Genomic DNA, 26,686 nt, shown 5'->3' with positions numbered 1-26,686 from the left:
TGACCTCAGTCTCTACCGTTCGAACACCTGCACCAACGTCCTTGATTCTCAGGGGAAATAATTTTATTTAGGTTACAACACCCTCCAGCTATCTCTACACCCTCCCTCCCTGACCCCTTCGCTCCAAGCTGTGTCAGCCCCGAAGCAGTGAGAAGAAACCCCCCCAGAGGAAAACTTAACAAAAGAAAGTGGCCACAGTTCAGCCAGCTTCGAGGTTGGCACATTATATGAGTTGGCTCTAGTTTGTTTGTTTTAATTTATTTATTGAGATTGTATCCTTGTACAGGATCCCCAATGGCAGACCCAGGCCCACCATTGAAAAAGGTTGCCAATCTGCCAGTTACAGAAACTACTAATCTTTCTAGGATAGAGGCAGAGTTCACTTGCCATAATAATAATTTTTTGACATATTATGACACAGTATCGTATGGTATAATTTGTTTTGACAATACTTGTGTTTTCCTCCCTTATATGGGCAATTTATATCCTAACAAAGGATTAGAATAGAGAAGCTTGTTCCTTTTGCAATTCAGGGTCAGTTGTAGAATTGTGGGGAGGCCTTCTAACTCCCACATTGTCTTTATTAAATTACTCTGTTTGCTGTATATAATCTGCATACTAAAATTTCTGAAAATGATTCATTGTCTCATTTTTAAAGAAAAGTTCTGCAGACTTTAGTGACTTCTAAACTGCCTTCAGAATAACTTTTTAAAATGACCAGGCACAAAACGATCAGTAGCTAAGGCCCCCCCAGCATGCTCTGTCTGTATTTATAAAGCCAGTTATTTTCAAATCCCTTAGTACATTATAAAGATACATTCCCTTTAAACAGAACTATCCCAGGCCAGCAGTTAAAGTTAATATTATGGATTAAAATATATCCTATGATGTTTCTTGATAATAGAAATTAAATTGTATTACGGCCTCTGTCTTTAAAACATTTTTATTTTTAATTGTTTCCTTCGTATCTTTCTCATTCAAATAATTCACTTTGTGTTTGTAAAACTAGCTGAACTAAAAAGCAGGTGACCAAGTCATCACTTGTTTTGCTGTGTTAAACCTTCACTTGATTTGTTAAATGACAGTTGAACTAATCAGGGTTGTAATGGCTTGCTGGTGACCTGCAGACAGAAAGAGTCTTCACAGTGTTGTTGTGACTGTCACTGCGTTAAATGTTTGCTAGCCGAACTGAAACTAAAAGAGTTACTGAAAGAGTTACTGCGCAGGTCATAAAGCCTTATCTGACAATGATGTATTGCGCCTGCTCTTCACACATTCCAGAGACTTCTCTTTCCTTTTGATCTTTGTCCGTCTGCCAGGAAGCTGGTAGACAAACTGTTTCTGCCAAAATGTAACAATTAGATAGATTTGTTTTATTTTCTATTTCTTATTTTTGTATTAAAAGTTTGTTTTTAATTAGAATATGTTTTCCGGGATTTTATTTCTTTTTTGCACCTTAAAGATAATGCTGTTTGGAAAAGCCGAGATCTAAGACCTCATCTAGTTCAGGGTGAAATATTTTCCCCTGACAGTGACTAGGATAGATTACAATGGCAAGACAGATTTAGGATGCAAACTTTGCACATTGACCAGTAGTATCCCAACACATTAACATATAAGCAACAGGAAAGATGCTGCAAGATGTTTGAGCAAACAAGAGCAGTGAAATGAGTTCACTCAAGTTCTATTGAGGAATTTATCTAAAGTTTTGGTTACTTCTCCCATTGTTTTGTGATGATAGTAAAATTAAATGCAAGGGCCTAGTATATTTAATCTCTTGCATGAAACTGGGAAGACAGTTGGGTTTTTTTTTACCACTACCCCTTATCTACTGATTGAATAATTTCATTTAATATTGTGTTGGTCCTCAGACAATACCAATTTGGCAGAACAAACCCCATGGTTCATCTCGCAGCTTTGTGAGAAGAATTGGAACAAGCCTTCCTTTAAAACCATGTCCCAGAGCTTCCTTCCAGGTAAAGTTGTGTATTTGTCATTGTGTATCAATCATCCAGGTCATGGTTGTCCCAAAGGTGTTCCCCCCCCCCCCCCAAAAAAAAAAGGCTCCTGGAGTTTCTTGGTGTTTTCTTTGAAAAGGTTTTGCTTCTCATCCCAAAAGTTTTCAAGGAAAACATAAAAAAAGGCCAGTTTTGGGGAGGGGGGGGCACTTATTGGGATGGTTAAAAGGCTGTTTATTATTTACTAATATGTTTGCAACTCTTTTTGGAAGTCCTAACTCTGTTCATCACGTAGCTTTCATAGAAAGCCGTTAGAAAAAAAATGTGGCTACTTGCCCAAAAGCACTCTTTATTGACTATAGAACAATTTTTGGTATTTGATGTAGCAATATTTGTACAAGGTAATTTACAACTTAGTCTTACATGCATTCCGGAGAACCTGCTCCCTGATTAATACAAGTAGGATTGTAATACTGTAATAATAGGATACTGTCTTCAGTATCAAGTGTATTACTATATTTTTCAGAGTATAAGACGCACCTTTTCCCCTCAAAAAAGAGGCTGAAAATCTGGGTGCGTCATATACACTGAATACATCATTTTTGCCTCCTGAAACCCCGCCCCCTTCACCAAAATGGCCGTGCATAGCTTGTAGGAGGCTTTCAGAGAGCTTCTGGGGGCTGGGGAGGGCAGAAATGAGCAAAAAAATGGGCTGTTTTTTGTTCAATTTTGCCCTCCCCAGCCCTCAGAAGCACTCTATAAGCTTCCTAATGCTCTTTTTTTGACAAACAATGGGCCCATTTTCACATAAAATGGCCTGGCTTTTGCTCATCCCCCCCCCCCCCCGCCAAACACTCTACAAGTCTCCTAAGGGCTATTCATGCCCTTTTTTTAAAAAAAGGGGTCCATTTTCGTGAAAAACGGGCTGTTTTTGGGAGGTTTGCAGAGTGCAAAAACTTTTTTTTTCATTTGCCTCTTCAAAGCCTTGGTGCGTCTTATACTCTGTTGTGTCTTTTCCTCCGAAAAATGGAATGAAGCTTTCCAAAAAAATAATTGTCTTACCTCTTTTTCATCATTTGCATTGCTGTAGGCTTCAGAGGCAATGGGTCACCATGGGGTAGCTTTTCTAGCTTCTTGAAAAGCACACATGCTGGGAAAGTTTTTATGTGTATTGCACAAACACCTCATGCGTAGATTGAATGCTTCGGGCTCACATCTACTGATTTCAGGATGGTTTCCAATCTCAAAAGAACCGAGGGCATCTTTTCAGCATGTTTTTGCAAAGTAGCTGCTTTCTGTAAATGACCTTCATTTACTCGCCCTCCTACAGAAATTGCCCACTTGTGGTTTTCTCTAAAAGCAAAGCTGCTGTGCCATCCTGCTGACAGAAACAGCTGAAACAGGAGGGCTAGTGTGTTCTCCGGGGAAATTTAGGAGTGTGGTAAAAGAACACGGAATTTATTATAGTCACAAAGACAAATAAAGCAAGCAATACAAGCCAACCCACTTCCCCGCTCCTCAAGAGTCAGTCAAAATATGGGCATTCTCAATCAACATCTGCCAACATGTGTGATTACCTAGAACAGTGATGGCTAACCTTTTTCTTAAGAGGTGCCAAAACTATGTGTGCATGCGCTATTGCACATATGCGCGTGCCCAACCACCTGTGCATGTGCAAGCAACCTACCCAGCCACTATGCATGCGTGAGTGACACTGTGTGTGTGTAGGGGGGGATATTTTAGCCCTCCCAAGGCTCCAGAGGCTTTTCTAAAGCTTGGGGAGGGTGAAAACGGCCCGTTTTCCGACCTCCAGTTTGCGTGTTGTGCCATTTTACATCCTCCAGAGGCTTCAGGGAAGCCTCCTGAAGCCTCCGGAGGGCGAAAAACAACCCAACACGTAAACCGATAGTCCATTCCCAAACAAGCTTCCTAATGCCCTTTTTTTGACAAACAATGGGCCCATTTTCACATAAAATGGCCTGGCTTTTGCTCATCCCCCCCCCCCCCGCCAAACACTCTACAAGTCTCCTAAGGGCTATTCATGCCCTTTTTTTGAAAAAAGGGGTCCGTTTTCGTGAAAAACGGGCTGTTTTTGGGAGGTTTGCAGAGTGCAAAAACTTTTTTTTTCATTTGCCTCTTCAAAGCCTTGGTGCGTCTTATACTCTGTTGTGTCTTTTCCTCCGAAAAATGGAATGAAGCTTTCCAAAAAAATAATTGTCTTACCTCTTTTTCATCATTTGCATTGCTGTAGGCTTCAGAGGCAATGGGTCACCATGGGGTAGCTTTTCTAGCTTCTTGAAAAGCACACATGCTGGGAAAGTTTTTATGTGTATTGCACAAACACCTCATGCGTAGATTGAATGCTTCGGGCTCACATCTACTGATTTCAGGATGGTTTCCAATCTCAAAAGAACCGAGGGCATCTTTTCAGCATGTTTTTGCAAAGTAGTTGCTTTCTGTAAATGACCTTCATTTACTCGCCCTCCTACAGAAATTGCCCACTTGTGGTTTTCTCTAAAAGCAAAGCTGCTGTGCCATCCTGCTGACAGAAACAGCTGAAATAGGAGGGCTAGTGTGTTCTCCGGGGAAATTTAGGAGTGTGGTAAAAGAACACGGAATTTATTATAGTCACAAAGACAAATAAAGCAAGCAATACAAGCCAACCCACTTCCCCGCTCCTCAAGAGTCAGTCAAAATATGGGCATTCTCAATCAACATCTGCCAACATGTGTGATTACCTAGAACAGTGATGGCTAACCTTTTTCTTAAGAGGTGCCAAAACTATGTGTGCATGCGCTATTGCACATATGCGCGTGCCCAACCACCTGTGCATGTGCAAGCAACCTACCCAGCCACTATGCATGTGTGAGTGACACTGTGTGTGTGTAGGGGGGGATATTTTAGCCCTCCCAAGGCTCCAGAGGCTTTTCTAAAGCTTGGGGAGGGTGAAAACGGCCCGTTTTCCGACCTCCAGTTTGTGTGTTGTGCCATTTTACATCCTCCAGAGGCTTCAGGGAAGCCTCCTGAAGCCTCCGGAGGGCGAAAAACAACCCAACACGTAAACCGATAGTCCATTCCCAAACATCCGGTTTGTGTGTTGGGTTGTTTTGGGCCCTCCGGAGGGCAAAAAATGGCCGAAAATGAAGGCTGAAATCAGCTGGCCAGAGCTGGAACTGACAGGGCAACGCCTCCCATGGCCTAAGAAATGGCTCTGTGTGCCATAGGTTCGCCATCACGGACCTAGAAAAAGCAGGCAATGAATAATAGTTGAGCTGCTTCAGCCTTATATCGGCTGATTACCTGGGTGTGCAAATGGGGTGTGCCCAGTGGTGGGATTCAGCCAGTTCGCACCCGGTTGTTAACTTTCTGAGCAGTTTGGTGAACTGGTTGTTGGAAGAAATCATTAGGGAAGAGAACCGGTTGTTAAATTATTTCAACCCCACCACCGGGTGTGCCCTCTACGGATGTTTTCAGCTACAATTGCTATGAGGTAGCCAGCATGGCCATTGTCAGGGATTACAAGATCCCTTAGTTGAGGGATCCCCAATGCTCGGTCCGTGGACCGGCACTGGGCCGCAGCATGTCAGCAACCAGTCCATACAAACAAGCGAAGTGCCATCCGTGGGATGCAGGCAGCATGCAAGACCACACCCTCTCCGGTCCATGGAAACCACAGAACGTGTCCCTGATGCCCAAAGCTTTGGGGGCTGCTGCCCTATCTTAACAATAGCTAGGAAAGGCATGACCAGCTGGAATCCAGAACAGGACAGCATCTGATAGAGGAATGAGGATGTGCTTGTTTCAGATTATGCTGCTTTTCTAGATTCACCAGATGTTGATTTTTGGTACCCTTTTTTTAATTGGGCAGATGTAATTTCTAGAATTCTAATCCAACCTGGACCCCAAGGTGAAGCAGGAAACTATAGATATATATATAAACGGCTCTGTGTGTGTGTGTGTATGTTCCAGCATAACTCTGGAACGCCTCGAGCAGTTTCAACCAAACTTGGTACACAGATGACTTACTCTCTGGAGAAAAATACTGTGGGGGTAAGACAGCCCTAACACGCCTCATGGTATGTGTTCTGTTAAGATACAGCCTTAAAATGGCTTCTACTGTACTGCTTTAAAATGGCTTCTACTGTGCAGCGCAGTGGAGTTGCCATGGTAACGACTTCACAGTTGAAAAATCCAACATTAGAAATTACGTTTGGTCCGGACATTTCCCCCCTATAAATAAAAGGCCGGCCAACACCGGGTTATCGGCTAGTTATTTATCAAGTTAAGACCTTCCATAGAAGAGTGCTTAAAAATTGGTGCTGAGCTTAGCTAATGAGGTTGGTATTTTCTCTCTTCTAGCCACTACCAGACATTTCTGATTTCTATTTCAACAACACCCCCCCTGTTCCCACTCTGGCAGATGTTGCCTGGATTGCCTCCGACGATGAAGAAACATATGCCAGAGTCAGGTAGGGTTCCTTCTCCTTTTTCTACTCTTTTGACTTCTAAAGTAGAAAACCTGCAGGATGGGAATCATCATCCCCAAGAAAATTAAGACTGTGTGTGTGTGTGTGTGTGTGTGTGTGTGTGTGTGTGAGAGAGAGAGAGAGAGAGAGAGAGAGAGAGAGAGAGAGAGAGAGAGAGAGAGAGAGAGAGAGAGAGAGAGAGAGAGAGAGAGAGAGAGAGAGAGAGTTTACGTTTCTTCCTGATGCCGCCGTCTTACCCTAGATTTAAATAGTGTGTTTATCATTGTTGTTGGATGTCGGTCCACATTCTGAGGTCAAGTATTGGTTCTGAGTGACCGTGGCTGGCTTCACATGAATGATCCCTTGGGAGAATCTTCAACAAATGTATCTTTTCCCAGGATCACCCAGCAGCTGCAGGAGCCAGGAAAAGACATTGCTTTAAGGCAGGGGTCTCCAACCGTGGCAACTATTAAGACTTGTGGACTTCAACTCCCAGAGTTCCTCAGCCAGCTTTGAAGTCCGCAAGTCTTCAAGCTGCCAAGGTTGGGGACCCCCGCTTTAAGGCATTCCCAGCAGGTGCTTTGTTGTGCCTCTAAAGCAGAGATGGCAAACATTTAGGGCTCGGCATATCAAATGCCCCCAAGGCCCAGCGCTCTGGGTTATCTGCCACGTACCGCTTAACCTTCAGGCGGTGTTCTCTTTCTGTTGACAGGCGTTCGCTCTCAAAGCAGCTTTTGGAGAGCCCTCTTCGGTAGCCCCCGCAACCTCTGAAAACTGTGCAAAAGCACATCCCGTGCTCATGCCACTTCCAGAGAGCCCAGAGGCTATAGAAAGAGCACACCCTATTTCTCAGGTAGTCTCTGCAGCTTCATACAAGAACAGGGTGTGCTTTCAAGAATAGCTGTTGTATAATGCTATTGTGCCAGCCGTCTCATGGGGTGTCACCTTTTGGTACGCGTCTCATAGGTTTGTCATCATTGATTTAGAACAGTGATAGTCAACCTGGTCCCTACCGCCCACTAGCGGCCGTTCCAGCTTTCATGGTGGGCGGTAGGGGTTTGCTGTAACTCTGCTTTATAAATTTTATAAAGTAAAGTTACTTCCCTACTTTATAAATCACCATTACTGTGGAACCGGTGGGCGGTTAGAAAATGTTACTACTAACAGAAATACAAAAGTGGACAGTAGGTATAAAAAGGTTGAGTACCCCTGATTTAGAGTCTCTGTGTTGTGGCCTGCCAGCATAGCTGGTAGCAGATTTGGACAGTGAGGAGGTTGGGGAGGAACCTGGGCCAGTCCTGGAGTCTGGGGAAGGCTCTGATGAGGGCTCTGTGTCGGAGGCAGAGATGGGACCAGAGCCGTATGCCAGTTATCAGCTGCCTTCAGAGTCAGACATCAGTGAGGCAGAAGAACAGCTGGAGCCTGTTCCCAGTGGGTGCATGTGCAGAGTTGACAGATGAAGGGAACAGCTAAAGAACAGGGGTTGACTTGGGAGGAAGGCCACAGGTGGATGATGAATGGCCCCTCCCAGAGGAAATAAAAGAGGAGCGAAAGGGGAGTGGATTTTGCAGGAGACAGTTAGTTCGCTTAATTGGCTCGTGACTCTCCAAGACTCCTTGCAAAGCTTTGCAGATATTGGCTGGCAGCTCTCCAAGCCAGAGAAGGTCTGTGACAGTAAATCCTCCCTTGAAAGACTTTGCTGGATGTGAATGAACAGAATTCACAGTCAATTAATAAAAGGGAGTTTCCCTGGGACCAGGAGTCTGCTTCATGCTCTTGGGAAGCATGGGTCAGAACGCTCTGTGAAGCAAAGGCTCTTTGCATTGCACGGCCCTTCAATCCAGGAGAGCTGTTGCTTGTTGATCGGGGTCAGTTTCCCTGAAATGTTGGGTTCTTGACTTCCAGGACAGACACACGTCCACTCAAGCACAGATGGAAACCGACCCCGTTCTTTGTTATTCAACGGAATGCTTCGGTCCCAAATCTGAGGAAACAAGAAGAAAAATTTTTGACTCTGCGGAAACCATGTTTACCTGCCTTGAGTCGAACCACAGAACTCCAGGAAGAATTGAGTCACCTGCGGAGTCAGATTGCTAAAATTGTTTCTGGAGATTCAGGTAAATGCCCAGCATCTCATGATTGGAAGCCTCATACTAAGAAATGAAACCTAGCCGGAATATCAACACTTCACAGATAATCCTTGATTTACAACCATTCGTTTGCAACAAAATGGGACTTAATTTCCACTCTTTGCACTTGGGGAGCATTGCAGCATCAACCACAGTCACGTTATCGAAATTCAGACCTTTGGCAATCTGCATGTTATTTACAACAGATGTAGCATCCTGGAGTCATGTGCTGAGCATCTGCGATGTTTCTGTGTTCAACAAGAAACCATATCCTCTTGTAATTTAAGAGCCAATTTACTGTCTGCCACTAATTTAGAGGCTGAACTCAGTGGGATCAGCCTTTCATAATGTATAAACTACTGTGGTATATTTTAAAGTTTAAGCTCTTTTACAGTCTCTCTCCTCTTTGGAGAGTCTGTGGTCTGGGCCTGGAATAACTGCAGCAGCCTTGTTATTTAAACACTTATCTGATGGCTGCTGGTGATGAGAGGCCCCATGCGGGCACGTGAGAGCAGAGGGGATGCTGTGTTCCTCTCTTGCTAGTCTGTTTAGTGTCTGTGCCAGGGGTGTCAAACTTGATTTCGTTGAGGGCCGCATCAGGGTTGTGTTTGACCTTGGGGGGGGGGGAGTGGGCGTGGCCAGCTCGACATCCTGCAGCCCTCTGCCAGCAAAAACAGAGCCCAGGAGGGTCACACGTGGCCCTCATGAGTTCTGTTTTCACTGGCAGAGGCACTGCAGACTGGTCCTTCGCTGTTTGCAGGGCAGGCCTGCGGGCCAGATCTAAGCACCTCACGGGCAGGATTCGACCCACGGGCCTTGAGTTTGACACCCCTGGTCTGTGCCAACTTACCTGCCTCTGAGGCCAACATCCATACCAGAACTATTAAACAAACACTGTTAGCTAGTCATGTTATTTGCCCTTTTAAACTTGAGTTTAGCTTACAACTCGTTTGCCCCCTTGAAAGCAGAAAAGTTGGAAGACTGGGGAAACTAGTATGTTTAATGCAGCTGTAGTGCAGTTACTACAAATAGCCTGTCATGGTTAAAGCCAAAGAGTCTGGAACCTTCTGAAAAGAGCACCGAGAATGTGGCTTTGATGCCCGTTTGAGAATTTGCTCCTGTATCCCATGCGGCCTGAAAAATGTGGCCCTTCTAGGCTGAAAGGCCGATTTTTCTTCTGGTTTCTTTTTTTCATTCTTGTGTAGAGGCTGTTAAAACAACGTATGAGAAGAAGCTGTTTCTGGCATGCAAAGCAGGCAGTCCTAGTTCTTACTGGAAAAAAGACTCTGGGTGGTGTTTTGTGTCTCTGCCTATCTGGCACTGATAACTGGATCCTGAGAAGGGAACTGTAGATTCTGGATTATTGTTTTCTCAACCTCAACCAGAGGTGGAATTCAGCAGGTTCTGACCAGTTCTGGAGAGCAGGTAGCAGAAATTTTGAGTAGTTAGGAGAACCGGTAAATACCACCTATGGCTGGCCCTGCCCCCATCTATTCTCTGCCTCCTGAGTCCCAGCTGATCGGGAGGGAAGGGGGATTTTACAAGCCACGCTCACCAAGCCACACCACACCCATCAAGCCATGTCCACAGAACCAGTCGTGAAAAAATTTGAATCCCACCACTGACCTCAATAACTTTAAGACCTATGAACTTTAACTCCCATAATTCCATATCTGACTCTGTAAACCACTAAGATAGGGCTGTAAAGCACTGCGAAGCGGTATATAAGTCTAAGTGCTATTGCTATTTCTCTCTTCCTTTCCTTGGCCCTGGTAATGCAGTGATTAGAATTCAGTATTGCAGGCTGACTCTGCTCACTGCCAGAAGTTCAATTCTCAGCAGCTCAAGGTTGACTTAGCCTCCCATCCTTCCGAGATTGGTAAAATGAGGAACCGATGTCATAGTCTAAAGCGTTTCCATGACTACTATCAACTTGAGAAGGGAGGAAAATGCCATGCATACTTTTGGCCAGAGTAAAAGTCTTCATATTTCTGTAGCTGGGATGTGAATGCGCATGTCCAGAACCCTGCTGTAACGTGCTGTTGGAGAATGTGATTGATGACTTCAGCCAGAGGGGAGGGGATACAGAGGTAAAGTTCAGACACCATTAAGTGGGAGTTAGTTTCGGCTCCACAGAAGTCCGTGCCAAGATGTTAGTCCTAATAAATGAACGTTTTTTTAAAAACTTTGTCTCGAGGCTCCTAAATTAATTAGGTCAGCTCTTGGAAACTTCACACCCAGATTGTTGGGGGGGGGGGGGGCAAGATGCTGACTTTGTAAACCGCCTAAAGAGGTCTGTAAAGCACTGTGAAGTTGTATATAAGTCTTAAGTGGACTATTGCTATTGCAAGAACAAAACTCTTGAAATGGCAGCCAGTTCATGTCTCCTCATCCTATTCTTTCTTTCAGCGTCCTCTTCATTAACGCCAGAATTGTTATCTCCAGGAAGTTCCAACGTGTCTTCTCCCTTGCCCTGCTTTGGACCCTCATTCCAGTCTACAACGTCCTTTGTCATTAGTGACATCACAGAAGAAGAGGCTGACTTAGAAAGTCCAGAACTTCCATCTGTTTCCATGCTTTGTTCTGCAACTTCTGAATGTTGCAAAGCCGACCCGAAGGATTCGGATGACGACGACACCGTGTCTCTCTCAAAGGCCAGCAGTTTTGCGGATATGATGGGCATTCTGAAAGACATTCATCGAATGAAACAGAACAAAGACTCGTAAGTCCTTTTCTTTTGAATTGGTACCCGATATTAGGGAGGCGTCTATTAATCCAAACAGTGAATTGCATGAATTGCATGCAAATCCCTGTGTTTTAATTTCCAAAACCGTAGCTAATCCAGATCATCGCACAGTTGCATTCACACAACACCTGAACCTGGCTCTCAGATTAATCCACAAATGCATCACGTAGTAAGTTAACCAAATGGAGTTGCACCAGTAGAGTTAAAATTAGACCAGCGTACTACAGGTAGTCCTTGATTTACAACCACGATTGAGCCCAAACTTTATGTTGCTAAGTGGGAAATTTGTTAAGTGAGTTTTGCTGCTTTTTTTGCCATATTTGTTAAGTGAATCGCTGCCATTACTAACATGGTTGTTAAGTGAATATGGCTTCCCCATTGACTTTGCTTCTCAGGTCACAAAAGGGGATCACACGACCCTGCAACCGTCATAAATATGAGCGTCCGAATGTCGATCAGGTGACCAGAGGGATGCCGCAAAAGTCCCAAGTGTGCAAAACAGTCCGTGCTGTTGTAGCTTTGAACGGTCACTGAACGACCTGTCATAAGGCAAGGACTACCTCTATGTACCAGTTGCTCAGCTTCACTTTGGCTTGGCATAGTGATACGCAGGCACCCAATTAGTAACTGGCTGTGAATGTTTCCCTTACACACAACCTTGATTGTTGTGATACCCTTATGTTATGCATGATCTAAGTCAGTGACGGAGAATCTTTTCGGCACCAAGTGCCAAAACCGTAATGTGGGTGCATGCGTGTGCGCCAGAGCATCAGAAACTCAAAAGACCAGCTGGCCGGCGTTCACATGCCTGTTTTTGGGGCCATTTTCTAGCGCTCCAGCACCTATGAAGACCAGCTGGCCGGTGTGCATGTGCATGGCAGAAACCAGAAGAGCAGCTGGTGATGGTGCATGTGCCCAAAGAGAGGCCTCTGCATGCCATAGGTTCGCCATCCCAGACCTAAGTGAAGATCAGATTATTTAACGACCAGGTGGATGAATACAGAGCACTTAATGAAGGCCAGTGGATGTGTCTCCTGTTGATGATGACATTAGGAAGGAGAGGGGGACCGACCAGATTAAAAGGAACCTTTGGTTCAGTGTTTCTCAAACTTGGCGACTTTAAGTCCTGTGGACTTCAACTCCCAGAATCCCCCAGCCAGCATAGCTGGCTGGGGAATTCTGGGAGTTAAAGTCCACAGGACTTAAAGTCGCCAAGTTTGAGAAACACTGCTTTGGTTGACTATCATAAACTCCTGGATTGAAAGTGGGTTCCCTTTAATCTAATCCTGATATAGTCCTTGGTTTACAATTGGTCAGTTAGCATCATTCGAAGTTACGATACCCTCTTTCCCCGAGAATAAGACCTCTGCAGATAATGAGCTCAATTGGGCTTTTGAGCACATGCGCTAAAAATAAGCCCTCCCCTGAAAATACTGCAACACAGCAGCAGCCATGAGGTGACCACGCTCGCCCCCTCCTGCACCTCAAAAAAATAAGACCTCCCCGAAAATAAGGCCAAGCGCTTATTTTGGGGAGGGGGTCAAAAGAAAATAAGACCCTGTCTTATTTTCGGGGAAAGCATGGTACGTCCCCCAAAAGTTACTTACAAGCCGTTTCCAAAGTTCGGATGCACCACTCACCCACACACCCACACCGTCACAGGTACTCCAGGGGCTTGGCAATTGCCCCCCATTTACAGCATCCCACGGTCATGTCACCAGTTTTTACAACATTTTTGCTGAAAACAGGCTCCATTATAGTTGTAAGTCAAGGACTACCAGTAATGTATGGAGCAAAACAAAACTGAAGGAAGGGTTGGAGTTCTTTAAAAGATGCTTTTCCATAATATTAGAGCTTAACATCAATTGTATTTTAAATCCTCCTGGCACCTTTTAATATGCTCATCCATTGGGATGCTTGCTCTTACCTCAAGTTAATTAAACCAGTAAACAGAATTACCTCATTATCAGGGGAAAAGTGCATGAAGACTAGAGCCTGGAACAGATGTGAGAAACACATTATAAATAAATGAGCTCACATTTAAATATGTTTAATTCCAAAGCCCCATGCCGGTCTTTTAGTAATAACACTGATTTCCTGGGAGTTGAAGTCTTAAAGTAACCTGAACAACATGGTTGCTTATTGCATAGAGTTTTCATCGTATTATTTTGGGTTTTAGAGCAGTGCCAATGACCATAAATATTCCATTTTGGAAGGACTTGGCTAATCACTCTACACCATTAGCACCCTATGATGTCTTGCTCTGAGTACCACCACTCCCCAGGAGCCCCTTGGCACACTCATGTTCCACTCCATGGTGGGTCTGATCGTTGGAAGCAAAAGAAGTAGCAAGAGGCAAGGCTTCACCTGGGATGATATGAGAAGAGGATAAGCCTCTGCTAGACAATGAAAGAAAGACTGTCACAGTCAAGGAAGTTGAGAAGGGAAAGCTAATAGCAATAGCAATTAGACTTATATACTGCTTCACTGTGCGTTAGAGCCCTCTCTAAGCCGTTTACACAGCCTCTTGCCCCCAACAATCCAGGTCCTCGTTTTACCCACCACGGAAGGATGGAAGGCTGAGTCAGCCTTGAGCCTGGTGAGATTTGAACTGCCAAATTGCAGGCAGGCAGCGGAAGTAGCCTGCAGTACTGCACTCTAACCACTGCGCCACCACGGCTCATAATGAGAACAAGCCAAAGGACATTTTTAAAAAATCTAACCCAGTGTTGTCTGCCTTGGCAACTTTAAGACCTGTGGACTTCCAGAATTCCCCAGACAGCCATGGAGAATTCTGGGATTTGAAGTCCACAGGTCTTAAAATTGGCAAGATTGAGAAACACCGATCTAAGCCCTTTATAATACAATCTTTGTAGATCATATCATCTTTGCTATGATCTTGGGGAGGGCGGGAAATAAACCACTTGGGTAATAAAATTGATGAAAAGGCTGCCAGCTTATTTTAGAACATTGGTAAATATTTTAGAACGTTGGTAAATATTTTAGAACGTTGGTAAATAATTCAGGAGCAATTGCAGCTTATGAAAATCTTCCCATACTCTTATGTAACGTCCTTCATCTGGTTTCTTCCTTTTAGGAACAGAAGTTTACTGAAAGAAGAGGATCCTGCGATTCTTATAGCAGAAGTTTTAAGAAGGAAATTTGCTTTGAAAGATGACGATGTAAATATGAAAAAGAACTGACAGTTATGTTCATTTCTTATATTAGTATGCTTCTTAAGGTTTTTCTCTACAATGGCTGCCTTCCTTGAGCATTAAATATCCTTTAGGGATTAGGCTTCCTGTGTGCTTGTGTGCAAAAGGAACACACTAAGTGAGCGAAACTGACATTTTGCTGGTTTTTTTCCACACAAAGGATAGAATTTTTTTTTTAAAGGTAAAACTTTTCCACATTCTGAACTGAAGCAGTGAATACGGATTCTTTTAAAGTTGGAATTGCCAGTGGCCGACAGTGATGCTTTTCATTTAAAAAAGAAATTCATTTTATATTCTTGCTGCAGATCTGTAGCCCGTGAATACTTAAAACTGTTTTGAATCCCAAGATTTTGTTTTGTAAAGGTAGATTTCTGAAAAGTTCTTACTTTCTGCAGCCTCTCCCCACAACCAGCATTCTTTGAACAACTGACGAATAGTTGACTAAAGATGGAATCAAGCCTCCAGTCTAAGTATTGAACTTAAAATCTGGTTGCTGATGACATACACTAAAGCTCTGCAGCACTAACAGATTTGAAAGTAGACGTGTGAGTCCACCTGTCAACACCTCCTTAAATCAGATACATCTATGGAGTTGCTGGCACCTGTGAGAAGCATACCTGTGTGCACTCCCAAGCATCTTTGAATTCAGGCTGCTACCGTCTTGTAATTCAGCTCTATAAAGCTAACATTCCTCTTTTTCATTTGTTGAGACAGAACACAAGAACCTGCCTGCCTCACTCTTTGCTTTAAGCTCAGGGGGGCCAGCAGGTTAAATTAGCACACAAGTGGAAGAATAGCACACGGTCAAGTTTCCAGTGGGAGGGCAGCAAAATAACCCATGGATGTGATCAGATACTTTAGCACTGGTGGGGATGGTCAGCCCAATCCAAAAGTGGCTTGGACGTTCTGTTGTGCTGGCATTGGAGAATAAAACCCTATGATGAAGATCAGCTTTGCAATGTTTTGGTCCAGGCAGAGCGTATTTTTTTTCCCCACATAGGGTTGTGGCACAGCTGCTTTCATGATATTTGCAGTTCATCTTCATGTGCGTCTGCAAACATCTGTCTCTAGTGAAGCATCTGTGACCCAAGAACCCTCAAAGCTGCCCCTCCATTTCCCACCCCCCAAGAATTTGCAAAATAACTCCTTGGACTCTTGAGTGTAGCATCAGGCCATGGCATTTTTTAAAAGCCTGGGGAAGGTCTTTTTCTAGGGCTTGTCTGCACGTTTAAAAATATTACCACTAACAAATAATCTTTCAGAACCTCCTGGCAATTTGTAGAAGGGCGAAAGTTTGGAAACGTTTTGTGCAGTATATTTTAAAAGCCTTTTGAGCACTGGCTGGTCCTTTGTCAGCAGCATTTGTAGCATGATAGTTTGTGATGCTGCCACTGTTATCTAGGAGAGCCACAATGGTTTAAATCACTAACTTCAACCCTCAGGGAATTTATAACACTCTCTTTCCCATGGCTCACAAAACAGGTTTCCACTTTTTACCCAGTCTTTTCTCGCTGTTGATATTAATATTCTGTTGAGTTATTTTAAAGATAGCGTAAAGCCAAATGTAGACAACCTGGTACTTTCCAGTCATTTTGGGCTACCATTCCCAAAAGCACTTGCCACTAGCCTGAGGTTCAAGCTGATGGGCATTCAAATCCAAAGCTTCTAGAGAGCATCAGGTTCTCATTGTGGCAGAACAACTGTGAGTCCTGCTCATACTCACTGAGTGGAGTTCTTTGTAAACATACAAACAGGTGTTCTAGTCTTAAACATCGCCTAAAGGGGCACGAGAGAAGTAGAGCCATGTTGGCAGGCTGGATCTTGCAGAGTTGCATGGGGTCAGGTTCACTAGCTATGCAGCTTGGCAGGTCTGGTTTTTTTTTAAAAAAACAACAAGACACTTCCCCCCCCCATCCCCGCCCTCCATTTTGAAGCAGCAAGGACTGGTCAGCAAGCGGTGCTGTGGCTGATGGGTCTAGCTTCAGCCCATCTTAGCCGACCTTTAAGCTACCTGAATGAAAGCTAGTCGAATCTCATCTCGTGGAACAATTCTAGAGCAGCCGGACGTCTTTCTAGATAGAACACCAGGATTAAGATTGCATTCCTCGGTTTCTTTTATTAGCTCACACACACACACACCGAAGGAAGCACGTTGAACAAAACAGGTTTAGGTATGCGACACACAGCCACAGGCAATATACAAAGGGGCCCTTTAAGCCAGGTTTGTTTTGTAAGGAGGCACCGAGCTATCTCACACAGCAATTACGATTTTAGTGTTTAATGACTCTATTGCCTTCTGAATCCTCTGTGAATAGCAAGTCGTAACATGACTTTTCACTATGTTCTGTCAGAGGAGGAAGGCTGCGCCTGGCCAGAGGCCCAGGGGGGCTTCTGTCTCCAGCCCAACCCTCCCTAAAGCAGCTCTTCTTATTGAAGGAGCTTCCTACAGGGGTCCTTTTGCCCCCCCAGGGCTCCTTTGGCAAGGACGGCTTGCTTCCTTCTCCTCCAAGGCGGTGCAAAATCACTCGGTAGCCCTCGGAGTCCTGGGTGAACAGCCGCTGAGTTGAGGCTAGGGTGCTGTTCTCACAGCTAGTGGCGTCCGTATACCTTCTACAGACTCCGGTTAGGTTGAAATCCAAATATGCTGCTTCTGGTAGGTTTCCTTCCAGTTCAGGATCCATATTTTCAGAGTCGTCCACAGATGTAGGGCCCGCCCAAGAGGAAGGGGGTCTGCGCCGTTTCCCCGCATCCATTCTTTGGTTCGGAATTATTTTAAAACCTGGGCATTTCTGAGAAAACAAAGTGGGGCTCTCTTCTTTTTGCCAGCCATCATTTCTCTCTCTCAGAGGGGACCCCGCAGCCAACTGCTGCTGATGGCCCCCCTTTTCTTCCACGTGCTGAATGAGATCTGTAGTTAGAAAAGGCCCCCTTTCTGTTACGGCGTCTTCCTCCCTAACAACAAGGCGGGTGCTGGTGTGGCTCTGGGTTCGAGCGGGGAGAGGACTGCAAAAGGAAAGACCGGAGACGTCCGTTGCCTTTGCAGGCTGTCTTTGGCAGTCCTGCAGGCTTGATGGTTGAAAGGCAGGAGCCCTGGTCCTTTTCCCTCTACGCAATTCGGAGTCTTTTAGATTGACAACGTCGTTGGAGGCGGAGGTCGTTAACTGCTTGCTTGGGTCTGTGGTCTTGTCCCCTGCCAAAAACAATGGAATCCGAATCAGCCAGAGGTCAAATACACAGCCTTTATATAGCCTAGCAGTCTAGGGAAATAGCAGGTGCAGCTCTTTGACTTCAAGATACATGACTGGAGGGGGGGAAATGCTATCCATCCCAAAATCCTATTCTGGATCCTATGCTCCCATCCTTCAAGAGCCTACCTGAATCTTAGGAGATCAGATGTTCTCCCTAGATAAATGACCTGCCCTTGGAGCAGGCATAGTCTTCCTGTTTGATTTACGGTGGTCCTCAGAAGCTATCTAAACAGGGGTCTCCAACCTTGGCAACTTTTAAGACTTGTGGACTTCAAGTCTCAGAATTCCACAGCCAGCTTTGCTGGCTGAGGAATTCTGAAACTTGAAGTCCACAAGTCTTAAAAGTTGCCAAGGTTGGAGACCCCTGATCTAAAACCTGTCCAGGAAGATCATTTAATTCAGGAAAAAAGTGTGCCTTAGCCTCCGTGTTTAAAAGAAAAAGTCTTGGGGTGGGTGGGAGGTGTTTGTTGTTGCAAAAACCTGACTGGCTAACCAGTGAAAGAAATAATACAAATAACTGATCTTGTTGTAACTAATGCTACGCTTGAACGATCAACGTGTCTTTCTTACTAGGTCTCAATTATTCCCTCTTGTTCTTCTGTGGCATTGAAAGAAACAACCAAACCAAGAACTGTTATCTAAAGGGGGAAAAAAAGACTTGGGGGGGGAAAAACCCTTCAAATGTTGCTGCTTTCCTCCGTTACCCCCTCCCCTCCCCCCCAGTTTTTGAAGTTATGAAGAAGAAACAGTGAAACAGGAGTCGTTAACACATCCTCCACACCTTTTAGCAGTATTAATGCAGCGGAGAGACAAAAGTTTTTTGGATGACATTTGTGTGTTTTGTATGTCTTTGCAGTGAAGAGTGCAATGGAATAGCAAATAATAAATCCTCTTATACAGAGCTTGGCAAATGTATGTGCATGTTATTTGAACTTACTACTTAACTTACTACTTACTATCGAGCCTTGAAAATGTGCAATGACTGTAGCGACCAAAATATTGGGTGAAAATGCTGACCACTCGATGGCAGTAAAAGGTTTACATGTGTTCATCTTTTTTTGCTACCATCTAGTGGTGGGGCTTTTTGCAACCCTGATGTGGTAGTTGAAGAGCTTTCATTTTCACCATGGTTATATCCAAGAAAGTTCATAAGCTTCCCCACCTCTCTCCACTTTTCAAAAGCAGACTGCGGCATTCCTCTAGTAATGTGGAGATGGAGGAGTGGGATGGTTGGGTGGGTGAAGGCCTACAATGCAGCTTCTCACTTTGTTTAGGGCAATAGGGAACCATTAAGGTAAAAGTAAAGGTCCCCCTTGCACATATGTGCTAGTTGTTCCTGACTCTAGGGGGAGGTGCGGATCTCCGTTTCAAAGCCGAAGAGCCAGCGCTGTCCAAAGACGTCTCCGTGGTCATGTGGCTGGCATGACTAAATGCCGAAGGCGCACGGAACGCTGTTACCTTCCCACCAAAGGCGGTCCCTATTTTTCTACTTGCATTTTCACATGCTTTAGAACTGCTAGGTTGGCAGAAGCTGGGGCAAGTAACGGGTGCTCACTCTGTGGTGCTAGGGATTCAAACTGCCTACCTTTCTGATCGACAAGCTCAACATCTTAGCCACTGAGCCACCGCATCGCTCAGGAAACTATTACATGGTAGTAAAGGGATATGGTTGAAATTTTCAGGAATTAAGGATGAGAACGTAATTTCCTGCCAGGACAAAGACACCGGCAAGCCAACGCTTTCAATTGTCACCTTTAAACTCCAAAACGTTGCCCCAAGTCCCACTGGAAATGTAGCCAACAGTATCAGCAAAGCTACAGCCTGCATCCTCATCTACCTGGTACTTGGATAACAGACCAAGAACCCTTCGTGCCAGTTCATCCTCCATAAAACTGGCAGCTTTCCTAAGTGAAGGTACTACAGAGGCATTTCTGGCAGGGTCGATGACAATTCGCCAGCTTGCTGTGGCCAACTTGCCATAGGACAACTCTCCACGGGACAAGAGTTACATTAATATCAAAGAAATGGAACAGAATCATTAAAGGATGCAAAAGAAAGGACAGAAGAAAAGATGAATGACAAAAAAAATATTTATTTGAAATAATTGAATTGTTAAATCGTCCCATGGCGAGTTGGCTGCAGTGGGTTTGCTATGGCAAGTTGTCCAATTCAGCTTCTGTCAAGGGAGTCCTTTTCCTTCTTGTATAAATGCCATCCCCATTCCCTCCAGGAATGGGCACCTAACTCAAACGACCAGAGCAATCCTCACACCTTTTTGGCTGTTAATAGGCCAATCAGGAATAACAAAAGTTAAACACTGCCGGAAAGGAATCTGTCTGTGTTAGAGTACATGACTTGAGTTTTACAATGTAGTTATAATTATAATTATAATATTAAGAGCTTTGGCGCAAAAGTAAGAGGAGGAGTCTGAGGAATTGTGACAAGTAGAAAGTCACGATTTTAACTTTCCTGTGGCCGTTGTGTATTTTGGGGGGTGGGGGAGGATGCAAAGGATTTTCCAGCTCCGACCAGAGGCAACTGGAGAAACAAACCCCCACACGGAACGCTTTCCCCCTCCCTCTCTTTCTCTCTCTTTCTCCCTTCCCTTCCTCCAATTGGCTGGCGGTGAACTGTCACCTGAGCCCAAAAGCCTGGGGTGAACAGTATTTCACAGTATTTCACCGAATGGCCCCTGACGAAGGGCCTGGGACTGAAGAGGTTGGGTCCCATTGGCCAGTGCAAACAGCTGGGTGCCTAACAACGGAGGAAAATGGTAGAGGCGAATGGCTGGGGGCAGAACCCTGGGAGCAAAAAAGGGGCAGCAAAGGGTACGAGGAGTACAGTCCTAGACCCCAAGGGAGAGGCCCCAAATGATAAGACACACACACATATCCCTTGTATTAATGGGGCGATTAAACCTGGGTGGGTGGGAGTACTACATTTCCCAGAGACTTATCACTCCCATTTCTGCCTCATCTTAGCAGGAATCCAGAAGTTGCCTGCTGCAGATTAGGGCATTTGTGACAATGTTGGAGCAGCGTGTAAAGAAATAGAATTTCTACCACCTTAGCATCTACTAAATCCGATTTAGTACAAATTATAATGGGAGAGTTTACATTGTGCTAAGCCACTGTTCACTGTAACCGTAGTGGCCTTTTGCCAGAATCTAACAGACTAGAGGATGGCTTAGCACATCCTGTAACTCCACAATGAAAAGAGAGGCTGGCCATGTTCTCCCAGTCCTCTTTGGGATTATCGGTGTGTAGCCCTCATTACATTTGTACCCAAGCATAAACTTAGATGAGAAATATTTATTTCAGTTAAGCCTAAAGTATCATTCTTCCAAAGCCTAACTCTGAACAATTTCATATTTTGAAAAGAGCTGCGGTGGCGCAGTGGTTAGAGTGCAGTACTGCAGGCTACTTCTGCTGACTGCCGGCTGCCAGCAATTTGGCAGTTCAAATCCCACCAGGCTCAAGGTTGACTCAGCCTTCCATCCTTCTGAGGTGGGTAAAATGAGGACCCGGATTGTTGGGGCCAATAGGCTGACGTGTAGAGAGAGCTGTAAGGCACTGTGACGAGGTATGAAAGTCTAAGTGTAATTGCTATTTCTCCCTTCCTTTCCTTGACCCTGGTGGTGCAGTGGTTAGAATGCAGGCTGACTCTGCTCACTGCTAGCAGTTCGATTCTCACAGGCTTAAAGTTGACTCAGCCTTCCATCCTTCCAAGGTGGGTAAAATGAGGACCCAGATTGTTGGGGGGGAAATATGCTGACTCTGTAAACTGCTTAAGAGAGGGCTTTAAAAATCGATGAAGCGGCATATAAGTCTTAAGTGCTATGGCTATTGCTATATGTGTACGGTCTCTCCCCCCCCCCCAAACAAAATTAAGCAAATGGTGGATTTTTTTACTGGAGGATTACAGAGAGAGAAATCTGTGTTTTGGGATCCCTCATTTTACCCAACTTGGCTACAAACCTACAAGCTGCACTTACACAACATGGTACACTTGATTTGTCTATTGTGGTTTAAGCAAAGAACATGAGCCATTTGGTCTGTTGATGTGTTATAGTGCAGTGTGAATAATGAGCCAAACTGGTCATTATTTCTGTGAAGACAATTCTCTTCCCATGTCAAGAGTACCTTGCAATTGTCCTACTTGGGGAGGGGCGGGGACACACACAGATTGTACCTGCTTTCTGAGCAGTGAAGAAAGTAGAAATAGTGGTTTGTTTAGTGCGTGGATGAGGAAGTCCAATTATTGCCGCAGGATGGGAGTCCTGGCCCAGGAGAGTGAAGGCTGGCTTAGTGGCAACATCCTACATGGAACAAAAGACAGAATTAAGAGCAACTATCCTCATGCATTACTTTTAGCATATTGCATATACTAGTATAAATTTTTTAAAAAAGTTTTTGCACTCTGCAGGCCTCCCAAAAGCAGCCCATTTTTCGTGAAAACGGGCCCGTTTTTTGTCCAAAAAAAGGGCATGCATAGCCTTTAAGAGGCTTATAGTGCTGCTGGGGGCTGGGCGGGGGGATGAGCAAAAAACAGCCCATTTTTCGCTCAATTTTGCCCTTCCCGGCCATCAGGAGCACTCTGGAAGCCTCCTAAAGGCTATGCTTGGCCATTTTGGTTTCGGGAGGCCAAAAATGCTGTATCCAGTGTATAAGACGCACCCAGATTTTCACCCTCTTTTTTGAGGAGAAAAGGTGCCTCTTATACTCCGAAAAATACAGTATATAAAACCAATTTGAACAGCATTTGCAACCAGAAATTGCAACAAATAGTCAGAGTGCAAGGGTGTCAAACGTGCCGCGTTACGTCCATTTGACACCCCTGTCGTCGTGTGATTTCCTCTATTGACAGAAAACCTTCCTGGCAATCTTATCTTCTTTTTGAAAAACGGCCATCACACTATGACTAACTTGCGTTTGCACAACATGATAAGCCAAAGGAACCTTCCTCCCACCATGTTTTTGCAAATGTGTGACCAGTCATTAAAATAGCCTGAGGTTTTTTCAACTACACGTAATCCTCGGGTGAGGATCGTAATGGAGCCTGCCCACCACGATGATGGTCATATGACGGCCGTAAAGCAAAGTCAGTCACGTGACTGATCTAATTTCACCACCTTGTTTTTGCAGCATTTGTTAAACAAATGACCACGGTTGTTAAGCAAACTAGTGGTTTGCTATGAGCATGGCTTTATTCGTAGTCACATGACCATGGAATGCTGCCAAGAGCTGTAAGTGCGGCCTGGCCAATGAACACTTGAAGTGGAGTCATGTGACCACAGCCTCCCTCCCTCCCTCTCCCCCCCCAGACACACACCATCATAACTTCAAATCTGGGTCATAAGCAGTGGTGGGTTTCAAAAAATTTTTACAACCTCTTCTGTAGGTGTGGCCTGCTTTGTGGGAGTGGCTTGCTGGCCATGTGACTGGATGGGAGTGGCTTGTGGACTTCAGCTCCCAGAATTCCTCCTCCAGTCAAGTTGGCTCAGGAACTCTGGCATTGAAGTGTGCAAGTCTTAAAGCTGTCAAGTTACAAGACCCTTGCACCCCTAACCCTTTAGGAAAAAAACCCCCAGGGGTGTTCAAACTTGACAGCTTTAAGACTTGTGGACTTCAACTCCCAGAATTCCTCCTCTGGCTCTTCATCTTGATGATGTGCGGACGGGGGTGGGGGGAGGGAGGGAGCTGGAACCGGTTCTAAACGTCACTGTAGATTTGTGGAACCTCTTCTATGGAAGAGGTTAGAACTGGCAGGAACCCACCCTTGGTCATAAGTATCCCCCAGGTAGGCCCATCATAATTCCAAATGGTTGCTAAGCAACCCATCATAAGTCGAGGGACTACCTATAGGGCACCATATACTTAATACTATTGTTATATGTGACTTTAACACATCTTTCCAGAGGTTCTAAAAGGTCATTCTCCCCCTCTCTCCAAAAAAAATCAAACTAAGGTAAGATTAATAATATTTCTGATCTGGAGCTACTTATGAACTTCCTAGGTCAGGGATGGTGAACCTTTTCGGTACAGAGTCCATAGGTCGTCTTAACGCCCAAAAGGGAGCAAGTGCGCACAAGGAAAAGGGAGCACTTCGCGCGCACACTCTTGTGTGCTCCACTGTCTGAAGGCCTGGAAAGATGACAAGTTTCAAATGACCTGCCCAATGAAATCTCTCGGGTTATTTTGCTCTTCAGCTTTAACACTGTATGAAATAAACTAACTTAGTACGTGAGAGCCAGTTTGGCTAACCTTTTCGGCGGAGTGCCGAAAGGGCGCGTACACGCATGCATACCCATAATGCAATGCACACGCAAACCCCTGTGTGCTCCCCTCCCAGCACATGCGTCTCCTGCATGTGCCCCCCCCACGCATGCACAGCAGAGACCGGAAAACCAGCTGGCTGGTGGGAGGCATGTACAGATGGACGGCGGAGCTAAGCTGGGGCGAAGGCTTGCGTACCCGCAGAGGGCTCTGAGTGCCACCTGTGGCACTTGTGCCATAGGTTTGCCATCATGGGTCTAGTGGTTAAAACACCAGGCTAAAAACCAGGAGGCTGTGAGTTCTAGTCCCGCGTTAGGCATAAAAGCCAGCTGGGTGATTTGGGGCCAATCACCAACAGATTGAGAACCTTGTAGTCCTGCCTTAGAGATGAAATCAGGCCAGTTGCCTTTGGCGCGAGTCCAATACACCTCACAGAGTTATTATGGGGAAAACAGGAAGAGGGAGAAGTGTTGTGTATACTCACCAGCTTGAATTATTTATAAAAAATAATAAAGACGGAATATTAAATAAATTACCATCACTTTGCGTCTTTTGAGTGCTGAAGGATCCAGCCACACATCACAAGACTCCTGCTGCTTCCCAATAGCGCTTCTGCCTTTCCGCTTCATTTTCTGCCTTCGGGACTACATGAAATCGTATCCTTTAGCCTGAGAACAAAGAGAAGACGCAAATCATGGGAACGCCTCAAAACGTATCAACGTTTGGAAGGACGTTGTGAACAAAAACCAGCGTGCAACATGGAAGGATCCCAAATGACTTAATGTTTGTAATGCTGAACTGTCCAAGAATGCTAAACCAATTTGTGATTGCAACTTCCTCGAAAGCCTTTTGCGTGCACCCCGGATTAAGGTTCCCTTCCCACAACTTTGTTACCAAATCACATGGCCGCCAAATTAACTCACCCATTTCCACATATGCCCAATCATAAAGTAATCAAGACTGACTGGAATGGCACAGACACACACAAACATTAAAAATCGCAAAGCTGAAGGTGAGCCTGTTTCTCAACCTTGACAACTTTAAGGGGTGTGGACTCCAATTCCCAGAATTCCCCAGCCAGCCATACTCCAATTGTAATTTCTTCTTAAAATAGGATAGAAAGGCTCATGGCAAGAAACTCCAGGCATCCAAACAACTAAAAGGTCAAGGCTGTGTGTTAATTCTGTTTCCCACTTATTTCACAAAGTGGGCTGATTTATTTATCCCACTCATTTATGCCATGCTGTCTTTAGTTTTTGAAACATTTTACAGACTTAGCCTTTTTTTTAAAAAATGCCATCAATGTATACACAATTTATTGAGCTGGTATAGGTTCTCCTGCTTGAGCAGGTGGCTGGATTAGAAGACCTCCAAAGTCCCTTCCAGCTCTGTTCTATTCTAAAGACTCCCTTGTGCTCAGCTCCATTCCAAACAATACTGACACGGTCAGTACTAGTTTTCCTGGCAGCAATATAGCACGTTCCACCTTCTTCATTTTTCAACTCCCAAAATACTGCACAGCCCCGGAATCTCCTGTTGGTCTCCTACCCAAACATTAACCAGGCCCAACAATGCTCAACTTTGGACAGCAGCCCAAAGGAAGCCTGCTTGCACATGATTATTACACATACACCTCACGTCAGGAAAGGAGAGGCAGGCTGCACAAGTCCCAAACTTCTCCCAGGAATTGCCCTCCTAAGGTGCTATGGATGCGCCTCCCCATCCAAAGGGGCCTGCATGGTTGGGTGGGGAACCTTCTCAAGACAGAAGTCTGTAGAGATTCTCAGTCATCCAGGTCATGGTTGTCCCAAAGGTGCTTTTTTCAGAACTCTTGTTTTTTTTCTTTTGAAGATGTTTCACTTCTCATCCAAGAAGCTTCTTCGGTTCCGACAGCTCCCCACTATCCTGTCAGAGCCGAAGAAGCTTCTTGAACGAGAAGCGAAGCGACTTCAAAAGAAAAAACAAGAAAGTCCAGTTGTTTCCTGAAAAAAAGCACCTTTGGGACGACCATGACCTGGATGACTGAGAATCTCTACAGACTTTGAGCTATACAATTTGGGATGAAGATCCTTGGGATGGTGTGGGAATAGGAATGGATTTCCAGAGGAAAAAAATTGCAGACTACAGGAACCATTTGCACCACTCAGGTGACCCAAGGACACAGATAAACCTCCAAGTGGCCTCAAGGACCCTCCAACAGGATGCAAATGGCCAGCTGTCTGCAAGGAATATAAATCCTCCTATTCCCCACGGTCCTGTCAGAGCTGAAGAAGCTTCTTGGATGAGAAGCGAAACGTCTTCAAAGGAAAAAAAAACCCCAAGAAAAGTCCAGTTGCCTCCTGAAAAAAAAGCAACTTTGGGACTTCTCAAGGCAGCAAATCTCAACTCCAGGGGGTCGGGATGCACCCAGTGACCCACATGCAAAGGCTCTTCACCTTCATGCGTACTCCTAGGAGTAATTCCCTTGCAACCCTTATTAGGAGCGCTCTGCGGGAAACGAAGGGCTTGCGGACGTAGCTGTCTCTTACCAGCCTCCTCTTCCTCCAGGCGGGGTGGAAACAGGCGCCAAGCTTTCCAGTTCCTGGAATTCTACAAAGAGCCTTCCGGAATTCCAATTTCGTATTTCCCGCCCCCCCAGGCCCCGCCCCC

General features: G+C 45.1%; 3 protein-coding genes across 9 annotated transcripts in view; 2 read left to right on the top strand and 1 right to left on the bottom strand.

The window, feature by feature from the left end:
- The window catches only part of MTFR1L (mitochondrial fission regulator 1 like), a 26,226-nt gene extending 7,562 nt beyond the window's left edge, over window positions 1–18,664 (top strand). For 5 of the 7 annotated variants that reach the window (XM_081962400.1, XM_081962403.1, XM_081962401.1 and 2 more), the window contains exons 4-9: window positions 1,872–1,976; window positions 6,318–6,427; window positions 8,330–8,541; window positions 10,963–11,275; window positions 14,397–14,481; window positions 18,336–18,664. In XM_081962400.1, coding sequence (XP_081818526.1) covers window positions 1,872–1,976; window positions 6,318–6,427; window positions 8,330–8,541; window positions 10,963–11,275; window positions 14,397–14,481; window positions 18,336–18,404 — 894 coding nt within the window. In that variant the 3' untranslated portion in view covers window positions 18,405–18,664. Of the gene's footprint in view, window positions 1–1,871; window positions 1,977–6,317; window positions 6,428–8,329; window positions 8,542–10,962; window positions 11,276–14,396; window positions 14,591–18,335 lie in introns of those variants that run through there. The other 2 variants (XM_081962405.1, XM_081962404.1) reach the window with 2 other exon arrangements.
- The window catches only part of LDLRAP1 (low density lipoprotein receptor adaptor protein 1), a 632,547-nt gene that overhangs the window by 445,413 nt on the left and 160,448 nt on the right, over window positions 1–26,686 (top strand). The gene's annotated exons all lie outside the window — the stretch shown is intronic.
- AUNIP (aurora kinase A and ninein interacting protein) lies at window positions 16,409–26,686 on the bottom strand. Its single transcript, XM_081962398.1, has 4 exons — window positions 26,566–26,686; window positions 24,574–24,698; window positions 21,954–22,080; window positions 16,409–17,704 (listed from the first exon to the last, which is right to left on the bottom strand). The coding sequence occupies exons 2-4, from the start codon at window positions 24,664–24,666 to the stop codon at window positions 16,785–16,787; spliced, it is 1,140 nt and encodes a 379-aa protein (XP_081818524.1). The 5' UTR covers window positions 24,667–24,698; window positions 26,566–26,686; the 3' UTR covers window positions 16,409–16,784.

This window comes from Natrix helvetica (genome assembly GCF_964273705.1).
Source record: "Natrix helvetica genome assembly, chromosome: 9".
NCBI lineage: Eukaryota > Metazoa > Chordata > Lepidosauria > Squamata > Natricidae > Natrix > Natrix helvetica.
The sequence above is the reverse complement of the archived record's forward strand: the minus strand, read 5'-3'. Positions and strand labels throughout refer to the sequence as shown.